The 25786-nt window shown below is 42.1% G+C and overlaps 1 protein-coding gene across 1 annotated transcript in view; it reads right to left on the reverse strand.

Moving 5' to 3' along the window:
* Positions 1-25786, reverse strand: part of LOC134537245 (klarsicht protein) — a 297363-nt gene that overhangs the window by 213725 nt on the left and 57852 nt on the right. The window contains exon 2 of the mRNA XM_063377513.1: positions 2221-2309. Coding sequence (XP_063233583.1) covers positions 2221-2309 — 89 coding nt within the window. The remainder of the gene's footprint in view (positions 1-2220; positions 2310-25786) is intronic.

Raw genomic sequence — 25786 nt, forward strand, 5'->3', positions numbered from 1 at the left:
TGATCCAACCACTCAAGGAGACTCAGCGCTTTTCAAGGGCAACCTGTTTGTTAAACAATGTTACGAGTGGGGGAAGACAGGTACGAAATGAGAGTCCAATATTTTAACTAAATTTGTATTTAAAAACGAATATTTAAATTGTTAATTAAATTACACCAACTTAAATGTGTGTTCAAAAAACAATCACACTTTTAATAAGACCACAATGCACTCTCCCTGCTCGAGAGATACAGTTTTTTTGAATACACAAATTCCAATTTTTTTTAAAAAACAACCCCCCCCCCCCCCTTCCCTTCCGAAAAAAAAATTCGTATCCACCACTGGCACTTCACATAACCTGACAACCAATCTCAGTGTTGATCCTGCAACAACAGTCAGGGATGCTTCGGGTAGGCCTACAACATTTTGGTTCCTGCACCAAACCATGTATTTTTCTCGGTGCAAAAACACATGATTAGTATTTAGTTTTCCACAAATGAGTAAACATGTTCCAGACAATCAAACCAATTTTCGTACTGTCTGAGAATCCGTTCTCACCAACGACTGCGCACTATTCGACATATAAAAAAAATTGCTTGCCTAAACACCTTTCCTAACCGACGACGTATTACGACACGCATTTTCATGTATTAATGCATTATGGACTGGAATAAAACAAGGATTCAAAAAATTTCCGGCTGGCGCAATGAAAGAAACCAAGGGCCTAGGCCCTAGGGGCAAGTAAATTTTCTGGGCTCCCCCAAACCCTCGCCCCCCCCCCCCCCCAAAAAAAATATTTAAACGCACAACTTTTCAAAATCCACAATAAAAACAAAAATCTTAGGACTGTAAACGTTACCGTGATCATAACTGAAAAAAAAAAAAAAAAAAAGATCTATCTGCACGTTATCAGATATCTTGTAAGGTTTCCTATTGATTCTATCACCAACAGACTGGCAAATCTCGTCGTACGTACTATCAGCGCAAACTCACGAATTAAAAAAAAATCGCGCAACTCAACCAGGTCCTACCCCCCCCCCCCCCTTACCAGACCAAACCAGGTGATGAACCGGAAAAAAGAGGGGGGGGGGGGGGAGTAATAAAAACGAGATGATAAAGATGCAACGGGGCAGATACAAGCTCTCCCAGGCCTTGACCAAAAGATATTCCTGTTCCCGGCCGGATGGATGTATGGTAAAAGGGGGGGGGGGGGTGTTGTTGCCCCGGTAGTCACGCCTGCAGCGGCAGGTACGTATGTATGTACGTGGGTATGTTTATGCGTACTCATATCATGGTTCGTACCCTCTTGTGCAATAAAAATTTTAAGAGAACCCATTTACTCAACGTCTTCGCCACTATCAGGAGGTAGAAAACTATTTGTAACATCACAAAACACCTCAAGGAAATATATAAAAAAAATTAAATTGTTAGTGCCCAAAAATAATTTTGTTGGTTAGTCATTTTGATCACTAATTAAAGTTACTTTATGAGTTCAAATTAAGACAGCAAAACACATATTTTAAGTTTATAAAAGTTGGAGATACAAAATACTGAAAACAAATTCAAAACATATTTTATACATAAAAACATAGTCACGTGGGCCAAAAACATTTTCAAATCTACTGCGCATGCGCGAAGCGTTGTTTGCTGCTACGTCGAAAAAAAAAAAATATTCAAATTCGCACATTTATACATTATTTACACCATATCAGACTTTATTTAATAATTTTTTAAGGATTTTTGGTGAAAATGAAGGACTTTCAAGGAACGTTATTAAAATTAAAGACCAGAATATTAAGGAGGGTTGCGAACCCTTTAGTAATTGGGAAGGTACTTAACCGACAAAATTATTTGCCCCAGTGCCCTTCGTTTATCTCGACGGCCCTGCCATTTATTTATGTCAATTCTGTCAATCCTGCCAATTTATTTTGGCCTTAGTACTCCACGGCACATCTGTTATTTACAGAAGTTGAAACAGACTTCGTGGCGTCGCGACCAATTTTTTTTTTTTTTTTTGCCTGCGGAGATTTCGTGTTAGCTGAAATTTACAGACGTGCTATTCGAGGCTGGGGCATCGCGCTAAATGAATCCGCGCAATCTGAAGACATGCTAAGTGAGGGGATAGGTGTACTTTAATGAACAGCGATGTCCCTGGGGAGAGAGACATACCAGGGAAGCGGGGCAAGGAACCGGCCACGGGCAGTGCGAGAGAGAGCAGGTGGAACAAGAGTGGACACGCACCTGGAGAGAGGCGTGGATGTCCTCCAGCCGCGCGGCCGGCTAGGAGCGGGCCTGGAGCCCCGCTGGAAGCGGCATGGCGCCTCGGGGCCCTGCAACACAGCACACCCGCGTGTCCAACACAACACCCCAGTGACTCCAGCACAGCCTTGCATCACACGCCAGCCAACACGTGCAATGCAAACGAACCCCAACACAAATGAAGAGTCGACAAAAAAAATTTTCTCCGTGGATTTTTATGTCTAATCACCTTACGATCTATAGCCGAATGAATCGAATTATTTGTTTAAATGCCGCGAACTCTTCCATCGTTTTATTGTCGACATGTACGCAAAATTGAATTGAAAGCGAAAGTCTGCTCTTCGTTTGGTTGAAACAACAAAAGCGGCGCGTCGAGGGAATATGTCCACTTGCGTGATTCGTGATTTATCGGTGGGGGTTCATTCATTAGTACAGACTGAGAAAAATTTCGCGGTATTCAACTTTCGTGATAGGCTAACATTCAAACAAGCACAACTTCGAATCCGTTTATGCGATTGGCCGACATTTTATCTGGGGAACTGTGGGCCAACGTGTAAACCTGAAACCAAGAAAGTGCCGAATCACGGAGACGACCTAGCTGATACGTCACGCGAGTTAGCGGCCAGTGAACAGGTGTCATTATTCCCGAGAGTGTAAATAATGACTGTGGAGGTTATCCTGGAGGTCGATGAACTCGCGAGTTGTTCCGGTCTCTAGTCGCTAGTGGCGATGAGCATTGAGTGTTGAAGGAATGAGTACGTATAAGGGAGGAGGGGGGGGGGGGAAGTGACCTGAGAAAACTCAACCGCAACGTCCGCCACATATCCCACTTGCGAAAGATCTGGGCGTGATCACAACCGGATATCGAATCCAGACCGCCTCGACAGGAGGCGAAAGATCTGACCACAATTTTCCCTCTGGATTCGTTGCAGTAGGAGTTGGAGTAGGAACAAATCTGTGGCCCAAGGTTTTTTTTTTTTTTACGCGTGGGAATTAACCGACAGGTCACACTTCCCTACAGACCAGAAATATTCGCTGATTCATTATAGTCCGGTCAAATAGACATTTCAAATAAAAAAATTTCCGACAGAGCTGAATTTTGGTAGAGACCTTGGGTACCTACACCAGTATAAATAAAGTGCCAAAAGTCCCCATGGATCCCATGTGTGCTAAAAAAAAGTTATTCAAGGTCAAAGATCAAAATTTTCTGTTTTCGGGATTTTTCTCAAAAATGGTAAGTTTTATCAAAAATATATCCCAGACAAAAATTGTAGACTATAAAATTATCTACTAAAATGGTCCTGATATTTCTTGTCCTACGAATCACCATTCCTAAGATATCACCATTCTAAAAGTTCAAAGAGTTAGATTTTGACATTTGACCTTGAATAACTTTTTTTAGCACACATGAGATCTACGGGAGCTTTTGGCACTTTATTTCTACTGGTGTACCCAAGGTCTCTACCAAAATTAAGCTCTGTCGGAATTTTTGTTACTTCATCACTATTTTTACCGGACTATTACGTTTGCCCTTTTTTGCTGCTTCAGTGATTGAGCCACAGTTTGTCTGGAGGACTCCGGGCCAATGAAAAAAAAAACCTTCCAACAAAAGAAGTAGCGAATCACGAGCATTCCAGTCAACAGGTTTTACGAGTAAGCAACCAATGAGAAGGCTACATGTGATGTGGGCGAGTGCATAGAGGATTATTGAGTCTATCCCATAGGTCATTGATATCGCGAATTTTTTTCCGGTCTCTGTACTCCTCTTATTAAACAAAAAAAAAAATACTAATTTTTTCGTATACGTCGTGTTTTCTAGGAAAAGAGAGCGGAGCATGGTGGAGGCTCTTCCTTTCCAGATGTAAGCCTACGCGTAAAGACGAGAAGTACAGAAGAACAGATGTCTGAAGGGGCAGCGCGGCGGTAAGCTACACCGCGGAAATGCTGGGGTCTGTAATCATCGACCCGGGCCACGGCGAGCCGCCGAGGGGTCGCTTTCTACAGGCCCGAGGGGTGTTATCTGGCGGCATCTGCGTCGTGACGGCGAGAGATGCGTATCTGGGTGAAACCCCGCGCTCTCCGCCCGTCAGCGGCGCATGACGGCCCGTGACTGGCGCCGCCTGGCGGCCCGTCGACGAGTGCGGGTCTTCCCTTCCCTTCCCTTCACCCCTTAGGGGGTTGGTCAGGGGTGTCTTTGAGCCGGCGACTCTCTGGTGCTTCCAGCGCGGTCTTCTCGGCGTGCGTGCATCGACTACGACATCTGGACGGTGTACTGCAGGTCTTTCGAGCCCTCTCAAGAATATCTAACGGCTCTACGGGGGACGCACCACAACGCCGACAGCTAGAAAACTGCTGTGTACCATAACGCCGAATTACCATACAACGCCGAGATACACTAAAGCCGAAAAATGTCATTGCAGGACTGCCACAAAGGTTAGGTTAGGTTAGACTAGGTTAGGTTGGACTAGGTTAGGTTAGGCTAGGATAGGCTAGGTTAAGTTAGGTTAAGTTATATTACGCTAGGGTAGGTAAGGTTAGGTTTGATTGTGGTATTTCGGCGTTAAGGTACATTTAAGAAACACACACAAATTCATTCAGTTGTTATTTCGGCGTTGTGGTACACAGCAGTTTTCTAGATGTCGGCGTTGTGGTCAATTTTGACCTTCGGCGTTATGGTATTTCGGCGTTGTGGTAACGACCCCATTCTACGTCTAAAATGTATTCTGAAAGCATGATTTTTTTTTTTTTAAAAAAAAGCCAGTTTCACTCTCATAAATACGGAAACAGAACTATTCATCCGCCCTCAGAGTATTCTTACATGCTTTTAATAAACAGACACCGCTCCGGCATCCTTGAGCAGTTTTCAACTTTCGTGTGTGGTTTCTTCTTTAAGCCCTGCACACCATACGTATGCCTTCTATCCGGGTTCGATCCCCACAAGTACTAGCGGTCCTGCGCAGACGGCGTCTCGTGGGCGGGTGACTCACGCACACAGACAGTAAGTGCAGACCCCCGCCAAATACGCTGTGTTCGCCACAGGAAAATTTCGTCATGTCCACTAAACGGTTTATCATGCGCTGGATGCTTGGTTGAGGTTATACATTTATTTTACTTCACCAAACAGATTATTTGGTTGGGTCCGTTTCTTTCCCGCGTATTATTTTGAAATCTAGAAGCGAAAATAATTTTTGTGGCGCTTCAAGTTATTAATACTGTGAAATGTTTAACATTTGTGTCACATATCTAGGTGTACATCTCTATTTGTGTACATGCTTTCACGGGGAAAAAAAATATTTTCCCCCCATAGTTCAGTTATAGTAATTAGTAATGTGTGATGTAGGTACATGGTTATAGGTAGTATATTTACTAATAAATAAAGACCGGAAAAATTCGCGGATTCACTTCGCGATACGCTAGAATTCAAATTCCTATACCTTTAAGCTGCTTTCGTTATTGGTTAACTGTTCATCTGGACGACTCTGGGCCGATGGGAGATATTCAACCAAAAAAGTAATCGTATCACAAGCAAACTAGTTGAGACGACTCATAAGTCAGCAGCCAATGAACAGGCGTTATTTTCCCCGAAGGTCATTTTCCTGGAGGACATCGAAACAGCGAATTTTTCCAGTCCCTACTAACAAATTAAGACCGCCATCACATATTTGTAACAATAACCTCAAGTCGTAACGAGATGAACCCACGATATCTTTTTCCCCGGCCTCTACGTATCAGCAGGTGTTTGCGATAAAGAAGCACTTTGAAGATAAGGACGAGCCAGGCCGATAGGAGCGCCGCAAGACCACGGCCTATGTCACGTCCGGGCCGTAACAGTTGGGCAACAGTTCGAGCAGCTGTGCTTATTTCATTCGCGCGACCCGCGGCCCGCTAACTCGACACATCCTGAACCTCGGGCGGGTCGATCTCCCGTCGTCGCCCGCTCCAGCAGGACCTTTGAATATATATACTGTATAGAAGTCGCCAGCCCAGGTTAAAACTTCTAATACGGTTTTGAGGTAGTTGGTTAATTCACCGCCGCAATCGCCACCATCTCTAGGGCATCGACTTGTGGTGGTCCCTAGCGGACAAGTGTCGAACTCTTCAAACACCCCTTCCCCCTCCCGTTGAACGACCTTGAGCTGCAGTGAATGATGGATGGGGGGTGCGGGGACTGACAGCGGGCGACAGCGCTGCGCTCTAACGTGTAAATAACAACTAAGACGATACAGGGCGTTACGGCAGCGCACTGCAGCGGTGGAAGTTCCCAAGCTGCTCATCATACGCTTCTGAAAAACGTAGAGTAAATCCTATCCACTCGCGACTTCTATACAGTATATATATTCAAAGGCAGGACGGACCTCGGGGTGGGCACAGACCGTTGCCCCGGCTCCCGCGACACTTGCCCGCTCCGTAGATAACGCACCGGTACACGGAATTCCACTCTTCGGCGCCCGACACACTTCTTCCAACCGCAGGAACAAGGACGCATCTAGCTCGTGACGGAATGTGTATTTTGTCTTGAAATAAGACAGTAACACTACAATTTTCTAATGTAGGGAACTTTCTCTTTTAAATTAAATTTGTGACTGTAACCTGTAGTGAATGTTTAGATATGAATGTATGTATATACTGTATGTATATTTATGTTAATTTCACTAAGCCCATATCCCCAAGTGTAATGCTAGTAAGGGTATATACAGGTGGATTAATAAAAAAATAAATAAAAGTTTTTTTCCGGAGGTCCACCTCTTTCATGGGCACGGAACAATAAAATAATAAACAATAAAAAAATGAAAGAGCTTAATTAATTTGTTTTTAATCAGCTCCTTTCGTTATAGGTTTCTTTCAAAGTGTTGAAATACCAACAATCAAACAGTCAGTAAATTTTTCAGAGACTCGTTTTACATATTTCCCCCTCCCCTTTTATTTTGTTACTTCGGAAGGGGAGTCAGATGCCACCCCCCCCCCCCTTTCCGGTAACCACAGAAATGTTCTGTCTCCACAGGAAGCTTTGTCGCAACAAGCTAGACTTGTTCTCTGGTAAAGTACTGACTATAACCTTGTTTTAGTACCAATTAGCTAAACATCAACCTAGGCTACGATACGACGTACACAGCTCCAGCATTCAAAACAACCCCCCCCCCCCCTTTTTTTTTCTTTTTCATTTTAGAGACAGCTAAAAATACACGAGACGTTCTCGATTTAGAAGAGGAGTTAAATAAACGTTATTATTTACACTGTAAGTAAGTAGTAAAAAAGGATTGTTTCCACGGTAGTTTTTCTTAAGGGTTTTGTGCACAATCACTGAAAGCAGGCCTGCAGCTGTGTTATTTAAGAGGCCGTGTCAGTAAATGTTTATTTCCAATATTCTGCTTTAGAAGTTCTCTCTTTTAACAGTGAGATTTAGTGACTTATTCAACCGAAGTAACTGTAGCCGCAGCGCGTGATAAAGCTACTATACCCTTATCACAGGATTAGTGGGACGGTTGACAGCTCCAGTTTACTCGACGAAAAAATGTATCTGGTTCCTCGACAATCTGAGAGGATGACAATCTGACCGGCGGTTCACTAGGAAATTGCGGTGCAGGGATTCAGAATCAAGAAACCTCACATTTACAACTGTACTATGAGTCGTATCTAAAAAATTTTAATATTTTAAACGTATCGGAATACAATTAATCTTCAAACATGTGGTAATTATTCTTTATCTGGATGTAATATTCCGTGAAAAATAAAGTTTGTTGACATTAAAAAGTATACGAAATTCATCATGTAACGTTTTAAAAGGATAATAACAAATTCATATACTTAGATATTGCATATGCATTACACACAATCTAAATACAATCTCACTAAGTCAGACTACCTAATTTTTTACAATGCACCATCATACAGTTTAACAGAAGTAGGAGAACCTCTTATCGACGTTGTTTCAAAGAATTTAAATTTACAAATATTACTATTTATCTTATTACGATATGTATCTTTATGAATACGAATTTACAAAAAAAAAAAAAATTGAATTGATTACATTACACTTTAACATTACACAAGACTAAAACACTAACAAAACTTAATTTTATATATTGCTGTAGCATGTTAGAAGACGAAATAACTCACAAGACTAACATTAAGAGGGCTGCGTTACAAATTTACTTTACAGAGGAGAAAATATCCTTTAAAGATATTTCATTACCTAATTGATTACATAATACTGCCGTTGATGTGATCGTAGATATAAAGTATTGAAAAAAATAAATTCCATTATGTTTATGTAAATATTTAGAAAACGTTATTGCTTATAGATGCTCATTATTTAAATAATAAAGAATCTTTTACTTTTATGTACTGAACAAACAAAATACTTATAAGTTAATAAGAATAAGCTTAGTTGAGTAACATCTTCAATTTGTATTGAATTCAATATACATATCGAAAATCAATGAATGCATTTGATTGAATTCAATAAATATTTGATCTTGTGAAACGGCCATAATGGTGATGTAGATAATTATAGATGCTCACATGCATTTTGAGAGTCCGTATAAAGCCTATTACAATTCTATAAGTATACATTAAAATGCTTTTAAAATAGACATGTGTAATATAATTAAAACTTGTTTAAGTAAGATCATCACAAAAAAATGAAAATCCTTCAACATTAAGTTATGTTTTATAAGATTTTAACAAAACACACATACCATAAGAGAATAATAATCATGCCACATAATTCAACACAAAATACTCATTCCAGTAGGCGCTAAGTAAAAATAACTTCTATTTTTATGCTGATAACTTTACATTGTTTTATATATATCATTATTTATAACTTTTAATATTCTCTACACATTAACTGAAATTAATTATTTACAGAGTCTTAGCAAATGTTGGTCTGTACCACATACAGTTCGTACAATATCTCTAATTGAAACACATACAGTTCATTATTACCTAGTAATTTCAATTATATTTCCATGAACATAATGAAATTAGTATAGAGCCTAGGTTGTTCACTGTTAATTGAATACTTCTGAAGTATGTTCATTGTGAGTTAACATACATACCAAATGCCATTCTTCCAGTAAAGTTACATAGAAGACAAGATAATATAAGTATGTATGTAGTACCATATTTTAAACCCCTATTAAATGAATAATAACTCAATCTCTTTTCTGGACTATTAAGTAATAATTTTTTATTACTGTTATTTGTAACTTAAATAAAATGACAACTAACAAATTAGTAAAATATATAATTACGTGCTATATAGTGTGACATTTTTACTTGGACGGCAAACGAATATAATAAAATGTCTATGACAATATTAACTTTACTCATTATAATGGAAAGAAGCAAAATGGGCAGATAAGCATATTCTACGCTGACATTTAAAAATGCTCAATTCAAAATGAACATTAAATGTTTTTCCCGAAATTTTCTTCCCGATGACAAACAAAAAAGTTATATGGTCGCGAATAATACATTTGTATGGCTTTACATCAGCGGAATATTGCCTTGGCATAAATGTGTGAAGTCTGTGGCACTTGTGGAGACGTAAACCTTCGCTCGAACACAAAAACAAATGAACAGATTTTTTTTATGGGATGTGCAATCGGAGACCCCTGTGGTGGTTGAAGAGTGTCAGGTCGGTCGCCAGACCAGATAGTAAAAGCTCAGGGGCTGAGGATAGAAAAGGCCTATCTCCAAATGATTAAGTATAAATGTTGTCATGTAATAGTTAAAGACTTGATTACACCCAGGTTTATAAACCCATCATGATCATGAAGACACTGATCGGAAGGTAATGTGCAATACATTTCAATGGCCTTTTCAGTTTTTGCTAATTAATTATAAATATAAGCAAAATTTCACTGTATCTGGACAAATCAAAATATTGATAATATTATTTTTATCACAGAAATAATATGTGATATGATAACTAAATTTTAAAAAAGCGGTTATGTTAAATGTATTGTATACTTTCAGTAGGCAAAATTTCCTGCCCCTACCTCTTATAGACTTTGAGAAAAACTGCCTTTTAAAATAACTTTGATATAGATAGGAGCGCAAATTTGTGACACAGCCTCTTAAGCACGAGGAGACAGTGATAGTGTTGTCCCCAGAAGTTCCGCAAGGCAGCGCTGCCCGGGAGAAGACATAGCACACCAACGGTGCTTCCAGAGTTACAACACGAGCATTCCCGCCAATGTGTGTCAAGCCGGGATTACAACAGCCCGTCGCGGAAAATTTTCAGGGTGTCACGCACGGCCCGAGAGTTTTTCACGCGGGCGACAAGCCAACTCTGGATACGGTGCTTTTATATTGTATACTTACTGCCCATACTTCGGCCTATATGCACGCAGTAAGAAGAAAACATGAAAATATACAGAAAGTTTTCCATAAGTAGAGACCTGCAAAATTCGCGGATTCATTCGGTGATAGGCTAGAATTCAAACACATATACCTCTTAGATAATTATGCTATTGGCTTACTGTTCATCTGGACGAATCTCAACCAGTTATAAACCCTCAACCAAAGAAGGATCGAATCACAGACAAACCAGCTGAGACGACTTACAAGTCGGCAGCCACTGAACTTGCGTTATTTGCCCGAGTGTACAGGGGTATGTGCAGTCTATCCTGAAGGCCATCGAAACCGCGAATTTTGCAGGTCTCTATCCATAAGACATAGTTTTGACAGGAAACCCGCATCACAGCCATGCTTTTGCAAGCGCAGGCAGGCCCCCGCGTCTTAATTCCAGGGGACCCGGGCCCTTCTGCCCCCACCCCCGGATTTACGCCCATGTACACACATAGATACATAAGTACATATATTAAAAACTAATGCCCGCAAGGAAATGGAAATTAAGGAAATCCACAAGCGTGTAAATGCAAGCTGCAATCAATAAAACATTGAAACGGCGAACTGGGCTTGTCAGTCACGTGGCCGGTGTATAGGCCCGTGTTGCCCGCAGCTCACTCGAGGGGGCGGCGCGCTGCACGGCCCCCGGGGGCGGCGGGGCGGCGGGCAACACGCGCTGCTGCGCTGGCTAACGAGGGGCTCCGCCCCCGGCCTCGGGCGCCGGCCTGCCCCTTACATCCACACCCCCTACACACCACTGTACCGCGACCCATCCCAACACTGGTCTGTCCAAGGGCTCTCAAGTTAGTCCCAATGCATAAAACACCAACCCGTAGGATTTAAAAGGTATGCTTTGTATTCCAGCGGAAATGATTAATTTCCGAAAACCTAACAATCGTTATTTTACATCTTTAAATATCAAAGGTCTATAAAACTACTTAGTTTTAGTGTACCGAAATATTCACTTTTATTGTGGACATATATAAAACTCTTTTCGAAAGGGTGGTCACACTGTCAAACTTGATTTTTGATTTTGTGGCATCATTTTACAGTCTTCCGCAAGTGTATACAATAGTGGTTTGGGCTCCTAGGTAACTTGAAAATTCTAACTGAATTCGTTTCTAAAATAAAAAATAAAAAAAATGGGCCGGCAAAGATGTTGGCTACGAATTAACAATAACCTCCCCGAAACGAGAGTCTATTGAGAAAATAACTTTACATGGTTAGAAAATATCAACAAAAATGCAAAATTTATCTTACCATTTAGATTAAAAATGTATTTCACAAAAGGAAAAATAAACTAAGCATTTATTACGATATATTAGTTACTGGAATTAGAATGCACGATAAAGACACTAATTGATATTAAAACTGCTTCTTTTTCTTACATATTATTTGATGGTGTTGTTTCCCGTCTTTACTGGCCGAGGTTTGTACGTGTATAGAAACCTAATACCCACCCATTACCCCTATGAGAGACTATCCAATAAGGAACGTCCGCTAAAAAGGGATTTACGCGTCTGTCTCTCTTTATTTACTCTGTGGGTCTTCCTGCCACGGCATGCGAAGCTCAGTTCAACGGGGTGAGCAAGGCAACGTAGGTTCTAAGGCAACTCGGTAATGCTTATCCCATGAAACATTGCACTTTATTGACACATTCGCGTGATGCATTAAGGCTCGGTCTCAGGCGCTGTGTTTGTTATGTATTACATTTTCTTGTCATTACAGTCCATTACACGACTTTACTGTACATTCATCCCGATAGCTCTCAAGGGGGACGGGGGGTGGTTTTAAGAACTTTCACGTAGACAGGAAGACAAAGTTTTATTTTAATTAATGTGTAGACAGTAATTTCTCTCCATATATGCACGTCAAGACTCCAACATTTCATCACTAAGTACCAAAATTCTGCAATATCATGTATAGGTACAGTACTGACCGGACTATTGTTATGAATGTCAAGTGCGCAAAAATTTTATCTAGCTCGGAGTAAAAGTGTATATTTGTATCAAAAATATTGAGTGCGTGTATTTATGTGCGCGCGTGAGAAGTTGTACTTACTTGGCATTATAAAAAACTAAATTCAAATTTGCATGCAAATAATTAATATAAATAAAATAATGAAAGGACTGGAGTGATATTATAAATACGGTTGGTGAAGTATACATTCAATCAAATTTAAAAAAAAAAAAAAATAATCAGTATTCGATATTAATATAAACACGTGTATTAAATTAATTATTTAATTTAGTATAATAACTGTACAAATAAATTATAATTGTTAAATAATAACATAATTTATAATGCTATTATACATACGGAAACATAACCTCACTTATATAAATAAATACATTTGAAAAAGTTTATAAACACAATTTCTATCCCTAATATTCACAATAAATAACATTTTTATAATGATATGGACCAGTATTCAATATCAATCATTAACATATAAGATTTAAAAGCGCATATGTAATTTTTATTCGTAAGTAGTATTTTTTTTTTCATCCTGCGAAAATTCCGTTGCACGGCGGTGCGCGCCCATCGTAAAAAAAAAATCGCTCATAATTTTTTTCCCCATAAAGCGCCTAAAGAAGTATAACTTAAAAAAAAATCCAACAAAAACTCTTAGAAGTGGCTTGGCTTCTGGGTTGTAGCCGTGTCCTTGGCGAATAATTCACCGAAGTTTCGGTCGACACTGCAGTCGCCGTCATCGGGGAGCAGTTAACTAGTTACCAGTAGGGTAACTTGTTCCCTGATGATGGCGACCGAAGCGTCGGTGAATTATTCGGCAAGGACGCGGCTACAACCCAGAAGCCAAAAATACTTCAGACAATGGCCGTGACAGACACCATGTGTAACCAGATTCGTGTTGACGGTGTAGTTGCCCCAGAGGTGGACCGTGGGAGAGGTCAGGCACCGACCCGCACAGGAAGTGGAGGGCAGGCGCCCCTCCTCTGGGCCGGCTGGAGGCTCCAGTGACGTGTCTCCAGTCTCTCCAGTCCGAGGCTGCAGGGAGCAGTGTTGCCAGACGTACGAGAGTTCTGGTATTTGTACGAGAATTTAGAACCTGTGTACGTTGTACGAGGTAAAGTTGGATCTCGTACGCTTTTGTACGAGAATTTTTGAAGATCACTATCAATGTCGGTTTTTTTTTTTTTTTTACCCGGGTTCTAGTAAGATATATTAGTTTTGTTGTATCGTTTTGTCAAAACAAGTGTATAACATTTTATTTGTAACTTAATACAATTAAGTGAAGTTCCTGCCCGACAGCGTTGACTTTTTTTTTTTGGCTGGCAACACAGGCGACGCCGACTAAAAGATAGTGTTTGTTTTTTATAGCGGGTGCCAACCTCTATTTGTCTAAAAAAATGACCCAGTCAGAATAATGTTAAATGCACAACCCCTAACTCACAATTTAGAGTATTTTTGTATGTTAAATTAACGAAAATTAAAAAAAAAATCTAAATATTTTTTTACGAAAAAAATAATGCAAAAAGAGTGAATGGCAGAAATAATTGTATTGTTGTGAAGATTGTTGTTAATAATGTTTTACTTATGTAATCATATGATTGTGAAAATTGTTTAGTTTAGATTTGTTAGGCTTGTAACTCCAATGTCAAGTATGTATATAAAAATATTGTAAAAACACATTTAAACTTTCGCTTTTACAATACCATTGTGTACGAGATTTTTGTGTCTCGTACGAGAATTTTCGCTCCTTGGTACGAGACATTGACACTTACAATCTGGCAACACTGGCAGGGAGAGCGATGGGACAACGCCAAAGGCGCAGTCGGAGAAATTCGCGGTCGTAGCTGTACGCCCAGGACGCTCCCAGAATGCTAAAGGCCCCCGCCTGCCCGGGCACACACACGGTGCGCAGAGCTGCAGAACAAACCACGCGGTTTGAAATTTGCTCGAGATCCGAGTAGTGTGTGTTTACAGAAAGAAAAACGAGAATACGTTAAGGAAGGATGAGTAGTTCTGTTTTAGTGTTTTGTTGAAAGCTGTATTTTTTAGAAAAGTGAAAATGGCTAAACAAGTCTGTTTTCGAAATAATTATTAGGCTTAATAAACAGGATACAGATACTTGAAAGAATCCGCCATTATAATGTTATGGTTAGCGCTCAAATCCCATAGCTTATATCTTTGTTATCGCTCGAGTTGTTCTTATCTTCTAAGAGGATACGGAGGAGGAGGAAGAGGAGGAGGAGGAGGAAGAAGAAGTAAAAGAAGAAGAGGAGGAGAAGAGGGGTGGCGATCTCCCCTCACACAAGACCGCTACTGAGCGATAAGTAGGGGCATGTATTTTTCGCGAAATAACCTGTTCGAGCATTAGAGTGCAAATAAGGTATGACTGCGCTAGCGATTTGTTATATGTACTGAACCTAATTGGCAGCCGTCTGCGAGAGAAGCCATTTTGCCGTATTTGGCCGGGCCAAACAAGACGCCGCTTGCTTCCGCCCTGGATGGCTGTGATCGGTGTGCCTACAGTGGACACGCACCCGAAAGGGATCGTCCATTAATCACGTGAGGCTCGAAAAGGAAGGGGGGGGGGGGGGGGGGGGGGTTCGGGAGAAATCACGAAATATCACAAGGGGGAGGAGGGGTGTAGAGAGATATCACGTGTATTTATTTTTTTGCGCGATTTCTACTAAACCGAAAAGCGACGCGTGACCTTGACTCGCCGTAGCCAGGCAACAAGATCCCCGCCCGGCTCGGCTTGCCAGTCGCCAGTAAGACTGTGATTTTGGCGCCGAATATACATGCTGTGCTTAATTTTCCAGAAACAAATTAGATTATACCTATATTTAAAGATAATATTCTGAAATTTTTAAAAATATTTTGTACCAAAAAAATACACGTGATTTATTGGGGGGGGGGGGGGGGGGTTAAAAATTTGCTAAAAAAAAAAATCACGTGATTAATGGACGACCCCAAAGTAACCCAGCCAACCACGAAACACAGATGATGCTACCTACACGCGAACCATTTTTAGGGCGCCGGCGACCTCACGCATCTGACAACACAACTGATTCGATAAACAGCTTTGGCGACCGACACCCGTGTTCATCCGAGGGTCATGCCTGACGAGAAATAACCATCAAGGTTCGGGTGGTTCCCGATACTTGAAGCGCGGTGGTTGGACCTTGTAGGACGAGCAGTGTACCGTTTAGGAAGAAGGGGGGGGGGGGGGGGGACTCTGCGCAGTGGCCGAAGCCCGCAGCGGAGGTGAGAAGGAACCGCCGGCCGCGCCTCAAGGCCGACCCGGGCGCGCGATAACGAGCTGACGTCACTCGCGATAACAACGGCGCCGCCGGCTTTGCCTCCCTCGTTAGCCGCTCGCTCGCGTCCCGCGACGGCAGCTGGCGCCGTGTCCGCTCGTGTCCGCTCCCGGACGGCCGGCGACCCTCGCAGCAGAACACCGAGTCACCTGTGGATGCCCTATCCGCAGAGACCGGAAAAATTCGCTAATTCATTTCGCGATAGGCTAAAATACAAATAGTTATACCTCAGTGCTGCCTCTGCTATTGGCTCACAACTCACCTGGACGACTCTGGGCCAATGAGAAACATCCGACCAAAGCTTTGTCGAATCACAGGCTGCTACGCTGGGACGTCTCACAAGACAGCAGCCAATGAGTGGGTGACATTTGACCGAGTGTACGTAGAACTATGGAGTTCATCCTGCAGGTCATTGAACCCGCGAATTTTTCCTGTCCCTAACTATGTGAGATGAGGCGATAGAGGCGGACACCCCCCGCCGCCACCCCTTCCCCTCAGGCCCTTCAGAACTTAATAATAAAAAAACTAGCAAGTCAACCGAAATAGCGACTCCTTGGCTTCGGAAGAGACTTTTCACGAAGTCAAAAACTTCGTTAAAATAATAGAACCACCTTGAAACTCTTATCTGATTTTCTGTTGTGTGAAAACACTTCGAGAAACTAATGGGTGCTTGCGCGTATGCTAATACCGACCGTTAGTGAGCAGCACTTATGAATATGTCCGTTTGAGTAGCGACACGAGGGCGTATCTGTTTTTTTCCTTCTACGCAACCACTACTAAAGCAGTTTCACTTCAGAAAAACCGCCGCCTCAGCGCCGCAGCGCGGCACACTAGCGCTCCTAAAGCAGGCGGCCGCCGGGGGAAGCACGCCCGCGGCACGGGATGTGGCCGCTGGAACCACTGCTTAGCGTCTCGGGATTGGGCACAGCTGCGCATGCGCAGTGGGTTGCCGTGCGGTGCCAGCCTCACCTCACGGGAAGCCTATGATGTACATTCTATATTGCACAGACCCGAATACTCACGTTGGCAAGCCTTCTTTCCACAGACGAGAGAGCCAAACTCGAAGTTCCCCGAAGTTCATGCTTGCTTTTTTTTCCCGTTCTATCTCATTGCATAAACCGGTGTGGCATTACATTTTGCGGTCGATTAGGATAGGTTAGCTACATTAAAAATACTGTAAAATAATTTTATGGTTGCTTAGCAAATAACTTTTTAATATGTAGCTATCCAGGGCTAGGAAACCGTTTACATGATTTCACAGTATCTCTAATGTAGCTATCCTAACCAAATGAACCGTCCACAATGTTTTAAAGTATTTATAATGTAGATAACCTAACCTAATTGACCATTAGTTATCATGAGTTGTATATTTATTTACAATGAACCAAAAAAAACCGAAGATGCACGATCTGAACGTTTGGCTCTCTCGTCTGTGAAAAGAAGGCTTGCCAACGTGAGTATTCGGGTCTGTGCAATATAGAATGTACATCATAGGCTTCCCGCGCCTCACCCAGCCCCTGGGCCGACGGAACACTAGGGAGGAATTACACGCGCAGCAGACAGACAGTTTGGGATTTCCATACTCTCTTGAGGCCCTGGCACACACTCAAATTTTCGCTTCCAACACCTTAGCAGCTTACAATATGTTGTGTCAAATAAAATTTGGGGGGTTATGACGTCACCGAAAACGTCACTAGCGCAACCATGTTTGTTTGACAAGTTGGACGACTTGAGTTTCCATAGAATATTTTGCGTATACAGTACACTCCCGATTATCCGCGAAATTAAGTGGCAGGGCCACCGCGGATAGTGAAAATCGCGGATAATCCGCGAAGAGCCGAAAATGGGAAATAAAAAAGGAAACATGAATTTCAACTTAAAAATCTAAACATGTATGTACAGTAAACGTTACAATCAACAGTAAAAAAAAAAAATTAAATGATGCTAAACTTTTTGTATGTTACTGAAATATTACGCATGCCAGCCTACTGTGTGAGTTCCGAGAAGGCCTGTGGCGTTTTACTGTATACTGCACACAATACACTCGTCAGTAGAGTTAAAATTTGCTGACTTGTAATAAAATACAGATTTACATATTTGCTGTATTTTTTCGTAGCATGCGCGGATAATAAGGAGTTTACTGTACTGTAGTTGGATTTCTAAATCGCGTAATTAATTTATATTTTTTTTACAAGCCAATATAGAAAACTACAGACGGTTAGATTACACCACGCGAGAAGAAACGACAATTTGATATTCATTGCCATCTACGAGAGGGCTTCTACTGTAGCTTCTTCTTCAGCATCCGTGGAGCCAGTGTTGACACGAGTTATCACGGACACACACACGCGACCTGCCTCCCTGCGCGCGCATACACACACACACACATACACACGTCTGTATGCCGCGGCAAGGATGCGCCGAGGCCACGTCTGCTCGGCGATAAGGGCGACTGCCACGCGCGCAGCAGGCGCGTTGTCGCTTCTACGAGCAAGGCACCGAACTGACGCACGCTTTCTTTCTATCCTTTACAACAATCAAACGGGATGTCCACTTCAAATCTGTAATGATATTTCCCTGACTTTTACCCCGAATCGCCATGACCAATCGATAAAATTTCCCTGTATTTAGGAGGTGTGTCGTTTACTGGGAATAAATAAAATCAGGACAACAGCCCTACATCCTCAGTCCGATGGCATGGTGGAGAGGTTCAACAGAACTCTGGAGGAACACCTTGCCAAAGTTGTGGCCGAGCATCAACAGAATTAGGATCAACACATCCAGTTGTTCCTAATGAATGGAATATAGATAGAGCCAAGGAAAATTCGCGGATTCATTTAGTCGCAAGCTAGAATGCAAACCTCCACACTGTCGCACTGTGTTCGTGATTGGACCGCAGTTATCTGGACACGCCCCTCTACGACCGTGAGCCAACGATGTCCAGTTAGGAGAGAAGTAAGCGAATCAGGTAGTGCCAAATAACAAGGATAAAAACGTTCTCGCTAAGAAATCAACCAATGGGAAAGTAAACATGGGTCGAGCACACCTATAACTTTGAATTCTATCCTGAGGCCAGAGGAATCCGCGAAATTTCCGGGACTCTACATATAGATCTTCCATCCATGACTCCACCGGGCAGATCCCTGCGAGTATTGTGTTTGGACAGGAGTTGAGGCTCCCGTGCGATGTCAGGTTCGGTCGTCCGCGCAAGGAGCCGACCAGCACCACTGAATATGTAAACCATCCAGAGGAGCGAATGTCACTTGTACACGAGGAGGCCCGCAGGAATCTTCGATTAGCGACGAATCGAATGAAGACTAGGTATGACCTAAAAGTTAATTGAGATATTTTATCATTTTCTGAAAGAAATAACGATAATTCAGCCTCCACAGTTCCCATTGCTAGCCTAGAATTATACAAAAGTAAAAAATGGGTGCGTGTACTTAGGTACGCGCGTAAGAAGTTATACTTCTTTGGCATCATTAAAAAATAGTTTTTAATTGCATGCAATAATAGTGCGTGGAGTCCCTCCGCGCGGAAGAAGTGTAACTTCGTAATGTGTAAATGAAAATAGGAAGGGGTAGAAATTGATTTTTAGTGAAATCATATTGTATCAAATCAAACTAAAAAAAATAAAAGAAATAAATCTGTAACGATTCATAGATTGATTTTCAGAGAGAGAGAGAGAGAGAGAGAGAGAGAGAGAGAGAGACCTATTGAATGTCTATAAAACGAACTTTTTTATGAGAGCAGATTTTCATGAAAAAAAAAAAAGAGCCCGTCGAAACTAAACCATTTATACCCCATTTTATAGTGTGTATGGCACTGCACTGAAACAAACACAACGACGACAGCACAGAGGAACACAATCAAACTTAAATTTGAGACAGCGCAATAATTCAGTGGAAGGAAGCATTTTGTACGTCAATTCGGACAATAGTGTACGCAGAATTTCATTTTTTGGAGAGGTAAATGTTATTAAACCTAAATGTCCCTTCGCGGGGATAATATAAAGAAGGGAAGTACTGACGCAACACCGCCCCTGGCGGCCAGCGGGCTAACGAGACGCGTCTGACGGCTCACTTGCGTCTCCGCGGGTGTCCGCTCCTTCTCGGGCGAATTTCTCCCGTCGACCGCAGCCAACACAAGGAGCCCCGACAAATAATTACCCTACTTTCTCCCGTAACATCGCTTCCCGAGCCTCTCATTCATGTTGCGCGGTCCTTCACGGCGCGGGATGGGGGGGGGGGGGGGGGGGGGGTTAAAAAAGGCGCCATTGCTTGCCGAACGTTTTCACTAACGGTCGTACTAATCGTTCGAAAGCATCGGAGAAGGGGTCGAACGGTTCATCGCAAAATAATCGATTCCTTCAGCGTGAGTGGTCGAGATTGCAAACTCATTAAAATAGAATGCTCCTCATCGGCTCAATATTAGGACCTCATTTGTTTTCGGTTGAGAAAAATAATGATGTTCAGAGTCTTTACATGCGGTGCAGCATGTGAAATTTTTTTTTATTGCTGTTTCGTAATAAAAACATAAGATTAATTTATTGGTATGTTTTAAGATTTTTTTTAACATTTTTACTACTACTGTATTCACAGCTAAAACTCTAAACAATAATAGAGAAAAACGAATCAAAACTAAAAAATGGAATTAAATGTCCTGATTAAAATAACATGAAATTAACTTTCGCTTATCAAATAAATGTTTTTTTTTTTTAATTTAGAAAAAAATAGCAATAATGACTCAATGTGTTATTATATTATATAAACATAATACTATCAAAATATCCTATAAAGTTAATTCCACACAACCATGTTAAAACACAAATCATATTATGAAAAAAATATCTCTCAAAATAAGTTCCAATTATTGTATATCCGATTTTTTTTCACTGTTTGATAAAATTATCTTGAATGAAATATCAATTAAAATAAAAACAATAACGCACCTATTTTCAAATGAAGTACTCAGTATTAGCTCGATAAACGTATTTCATACGTGCAAAAATACCCGTAGACATGTTGTAAAGGTACAGGAAAACTAGTGTTCCACGAAGATGGCGCAGAGTCGATAGACGTATTTCATACGTGCAAAAAATAACCGTATAGGCATGTTGTAAAAGTACAGGGAAATTAGTGTTGCGTGAAGATGGCGCGGAGTCAATAATCGTATTTCATTCGTGCAACAATAACCGTAGGCATGTTGTAAAAGTACAGGAAAGCTAGTGTTCTGTGAAGATGGTGCGGAGTCGATAAACGTATTTCATACGTGCAATAATAACCGTAGGCATGTTGTAAAAGTACAGGAAAGCTAGTGTTCCGTGAAGATGGCGCGGAGTCGATAAACGTATTTCATACGTGCAATAATAACCGTAGGCATGTTGTAAAAGTACAGGAAAGCTAGTGTTTTGTGAAGATGGCGCGGAGTCGATAAACGTATTTCATACGTGCAACAATAACCGTAGGCATGTTGTAAAAGTACAGGAAAGCTAGTGTTCCACGAAGATGGCGCGGAGTCGATAAACGTATTTCATTCGTGCAACAATAACCGTAGGCATGTTGTAAAAGTACAAGGAAGTTAGTGTTCCGCGAAGATGGTGCGGAGTCGATAAACGTATTTCATACGTGCAACAATAACCGTAGGCATGTTGTAAAAGTACAGGAAAGCTAGTGTTCCGCGAAGATGGCGCGGAGTCGATAAACGTATTTCATACGTGCAACAATAACCGTAGGCATGCTGTAAAAGTACAAGGAAGTTAGTGTTCCGCGAATATGGCGCGTAGTCGATAAACGTATTTCATACGTGCAACAATAACCGTAGGCATGCTGTAAAAGTACAAGGAAGTTAGTGTTCCGCGAAGATGGTGCGGAGTCGATAAACGTATTTCATACGTGCAACAATAACCGTAGGCATGTTGTAAAAGTACAAGGAAGTTAGTGTTCCGCGAAGATGGTGCGGAGTCGATAAACGTATTTCATACGTGCAACAATAACCGTAGGCATGTTGTAAAAGTACAGGAAAACTAGTGTTTTGTGAAGACGGCGCGGAGTCGATAAACGTATTTCATACGTGCAACAATAACCGTAGGCATGTTGTAAAAGTACAGGAAAGCTAGTGTTCCGCGAAGATGGCGCGGAGTCGATAAACGTATTTCATACGTGCAACAATAACCGTAGGCATGCTGTAAAAGTACAAGGAAGTTAGTGTTCCGCGAATATGGCGCGTAGTCGATAAACGTATTTCATACGTGCAACAATAACCGTAGGCATGCTGTAAAAGTACACGGAAGTTAGTGTTCCGCGAAGATGGTGCGGAGTCGATAAACGTATTTCATACGTGCAACAATAACCGTAGGCATGTTGTAAAAGTACAAGGAAGTTAGTGTTCCGCGAAGATGGTGCGGAGTCGATAAACGTATTTCATACGTGCAACAATAACCGTAGGCATGCTGTATAAGTAGTACAGGAAAGCTAGTGTTGCGTGAAGACGGCGCGGAGTCGATAAACGTATTTCATACGTGCAACAATAACCGTAGGCATGTTGTAAAAGTACAAGGAAGTTAGTGTTCCGCGAAGATGGTGCGGAGTCGATAAACGTATTTCATACGTGCAACAATAACCGTAGGCATGCTGTAAAAGTACAAGGAAGTTAGTGTTCCGCGAAGATGGCGCGGAGTCGATAAACGTATTTCATACGTGCAACAATAACCGTAGGCATGCTGTAAAAGTACAAGGAAGTTAGTGTTCCGCGAAGATGGTGCGGAGTCGATAAACGTATTTCATACGTGCAACAATAACCGTAGGCACGTTGTAAAAGTACAAGGAAGTTAGTGTTCCGCGAAGATGGTGCGGAGTCGATAAACGTATTTCATACGTGCAACAATAACCGTAGGCATGCTGTATAAGTAGTACAGGAAAGCTAGTGTTGCGTGAAGACGGCGCGGAGTCGATAAACGTATTTCATACGTGCAACAATAACCGTAGGCATGTTGTAAAAGTACAAGGAAGTTAGTGTTCCGCGAAGATGGTGCGGAGTCGATAAACGTATTTCATACGTGCAACAATAACCGTAGGCATGCTGTAAAAGTACAAGGAAGTTAGTGTTCCGCGAAGATGGCGCGGAGTCGATAAACGTATTTCATACGTGCAACAAAAACCGTAGGCATGCTGTAAAAGTACAAGGAAGTTAGTGTTCCGCGAAGATGGTGCGGAGTCGATAAACGTATTTCATACGTGCAACAATAACCGTAGGCATGTTGTAAAAGTACAAGGAAGTTAGTGTTCCGCGAAGATGGTGCGGAGTCGATAAACGTATTTCATACGTGCAACAATAACCGTAGGCATGCTGTATAAGTAGTACAGGAAAGCTAGTGTTGCGTGAAGACGGCGCGGAGTCGATAAACGTATTTCATACGTGCAACAATAACCGTAGGCATGTTGTAAAAGTACAAGGAAGTTAGTGTTTCGCGAAGATGGTGCGGAGTCGATAAACGTATTTCATGCGTGCAACAATAACCGTAGGCATGCTGTAAAAGTACAAGGAAGTTAGTGTTCCGCGAAGATGGCGCGGAGTCGATAAACGTATTTCATACGTGCAACAATAACCGTAGGCATGCTGTAAAAGTACAAGGAAGTTAGTGTTCCGCGAAGATGGTGCGGAGTCGATAAACGTATTTCATACGTGCAACAATAACCGTAGGCATGTTGTAAAAGTACAAGGAAGTTAGTGTTCCGCGAAGATGGTGCGGAGTCGATAAACGTATTTCATACGTGCAACAATAACCGTAGGCATGCTGTATAAGTAGTACAGGAAAGCTAGTGTTGCGTGAAGACGGCGCGGAGTCGATAAACGTATTTCATACGTGCAACAATAACCGTAGGCATGTTGTAAAAGTACAAGGAAGTTAGTGTTCCGCGAAGATGGTGCGGAGTCGATAAACGTATTTCATACGTGCAACAATAACCGTAGGCATGCTGTATAAGTAGTACAGGAAAGCTAGTGTTGCGTGAAGACGGCGCGGAGAAGCAGGCAGGAGGGATCACGAAGAGTCGCCAGCCTCTGCTCGCTGCTCGTCGCGGACAGAGAGCGCCCTTGTCTGCCGACGACAGCAGGCTGGGACCTGCGCCGCGCGGAGCTAAACATAGCCGCGCCTCGCCGCCGAGTTGCCCCGCGCCCATCCCCCTACACACCTCCCCCGCCGTCCGGGAAGTCTACAAGCAGACAGAGGAAAAGGTTTGTTTGAATCAAACAAATATTTGTTTATATATGGCGAAACAAATATTTACTTGGCGGAAAAAAAATATTTTTTTAGCTTAACCCAACCCCGGTAAGTAACAAAAATGATTTGTTACACCTAACAAAATATAAAGTTGTGACAACAAATTCATTTCGTTGGGTCAACAGAATATTTCCTACTACAAAATATTTGTTTGAATGAACAAAATCTATTTATTTCGGCAAATACAAACAAATATTTTGTAGAGGCCAACAAACATTTCTCTCAGTGGCAGACACAACAATGCCCGTGAACTGCATGTCCGCGGAACCAGGTGCGGCGAACTACCCGAGGAAAAAAATCTAATGGAAAACACGCATGTCATGTTTGAACCACACCACTCGAAAAAATTACGTTGCACCACGCGAATAGTGGGAAAAAAAAAAAAAAATTGTAAGACCTAAAACTATACTGCGCATAGACACACAACCAAAAACAAATCCATACACTTGGAAAACGTACGTGTCATGCTGAAAAGTTAATGGCGCGCTGCAGAACTTTTTTCGAGTGTATGATATCCTCCCTGGAGCGCGTGTCGGCGAGGACGCTGTGTCACGGGGGAGTAGGCGCCGCCATCTTGGGTTCTTACATGTATTTTTTGTTATAATTATAATTTTGAACTATTTATCACAACTTTTGGCATTTCAGTGCGTAATTCTATACCTTGATGTAATAATATACTTACTAGCAGTCTCTAGCCTGTAAGCGCCGCGACTATAACATATTGTCAACTGACAGTATTATTACAGTTAGCAAAAAAATGGTCGAAACCAAGATGGCATCATTCAGTTACGTTTCGTTGGAAATAAAAAAAAAAATTTTATCAGAAGATTCTCTTGGTGAAATACAACGGTAAAATGAATTCCTGCTTTTCTCATTCCAAATTTTACCTTGCAAAGTAACATTTTTCATATACATTTACATTAGAATGTGTGTGTGTGTAACTATGGCGTGCATCAGGGAACAGAGCAGAGTGAGGCGAGGACGAGGCGCGCTACTGGACGAAGGAAGGCAGTGATCACGCCGGGCCGGGAGGGAAGCTGGGCCAGTGACCCGCGGCCTGGACCACATTCCTGCACTCGCCCCGTGTCAACACACGGCACCGCCAGACGGCCCGGCGCGGCGATACCCGCCCCTGCTTCACCAGCACGCCGTCTTCCCGTCATTAGACCCTTCGAGCGCTCCCAAGAATCTCTACCGGATGTCTCATGCCTAGGGGCAGTCATTTCCCACGAAAAAGATCTGAACAATTATTAGACTGCAACAAGGTATACCCGCACCTGTGGTTTCTTCCTTGTGATTGGCGGCCGTCTAGCGAGAGAAGTCGTTGCCTTATTTGACCGAGGCCACTCAGGACGCGTTTACTTCCGCACTGAGTCACTGTGATTGGTGTTGTTACAATCGATATGTACCTGGGAGAAACTCGCCCAATCACGAAACACAGACGATGCTATAGTGTCTTAACTTTCATCTAGTCTCGAAATATTTTGGCGAAATCGGCATGCCCCTACTCATGCATAAAAATTAGTAGAGACTGGAAAAATTCGCGGGTTCAATGACCTCCAGGATAGACTCCAATATCCTCTACACACTCGGGAAAATTCCAACTGTTCATTGGCTGCTG

Source organism: Bacillus rossius, chromosome 12 (assembly GCF_032445375.1).
Source record: "Bacillus rossius redtenbacheri isolate Brsri chromosome 12, Brsri_v3, whole genome shotgun sequence".
In the NCBI taxonomy this organism is placed as follows: Eukaryota; Metazoa; Arthropoda; class Insecta; order Phasmatodea; family Bacillidae; genus Bacillus; species Bacillus rossius.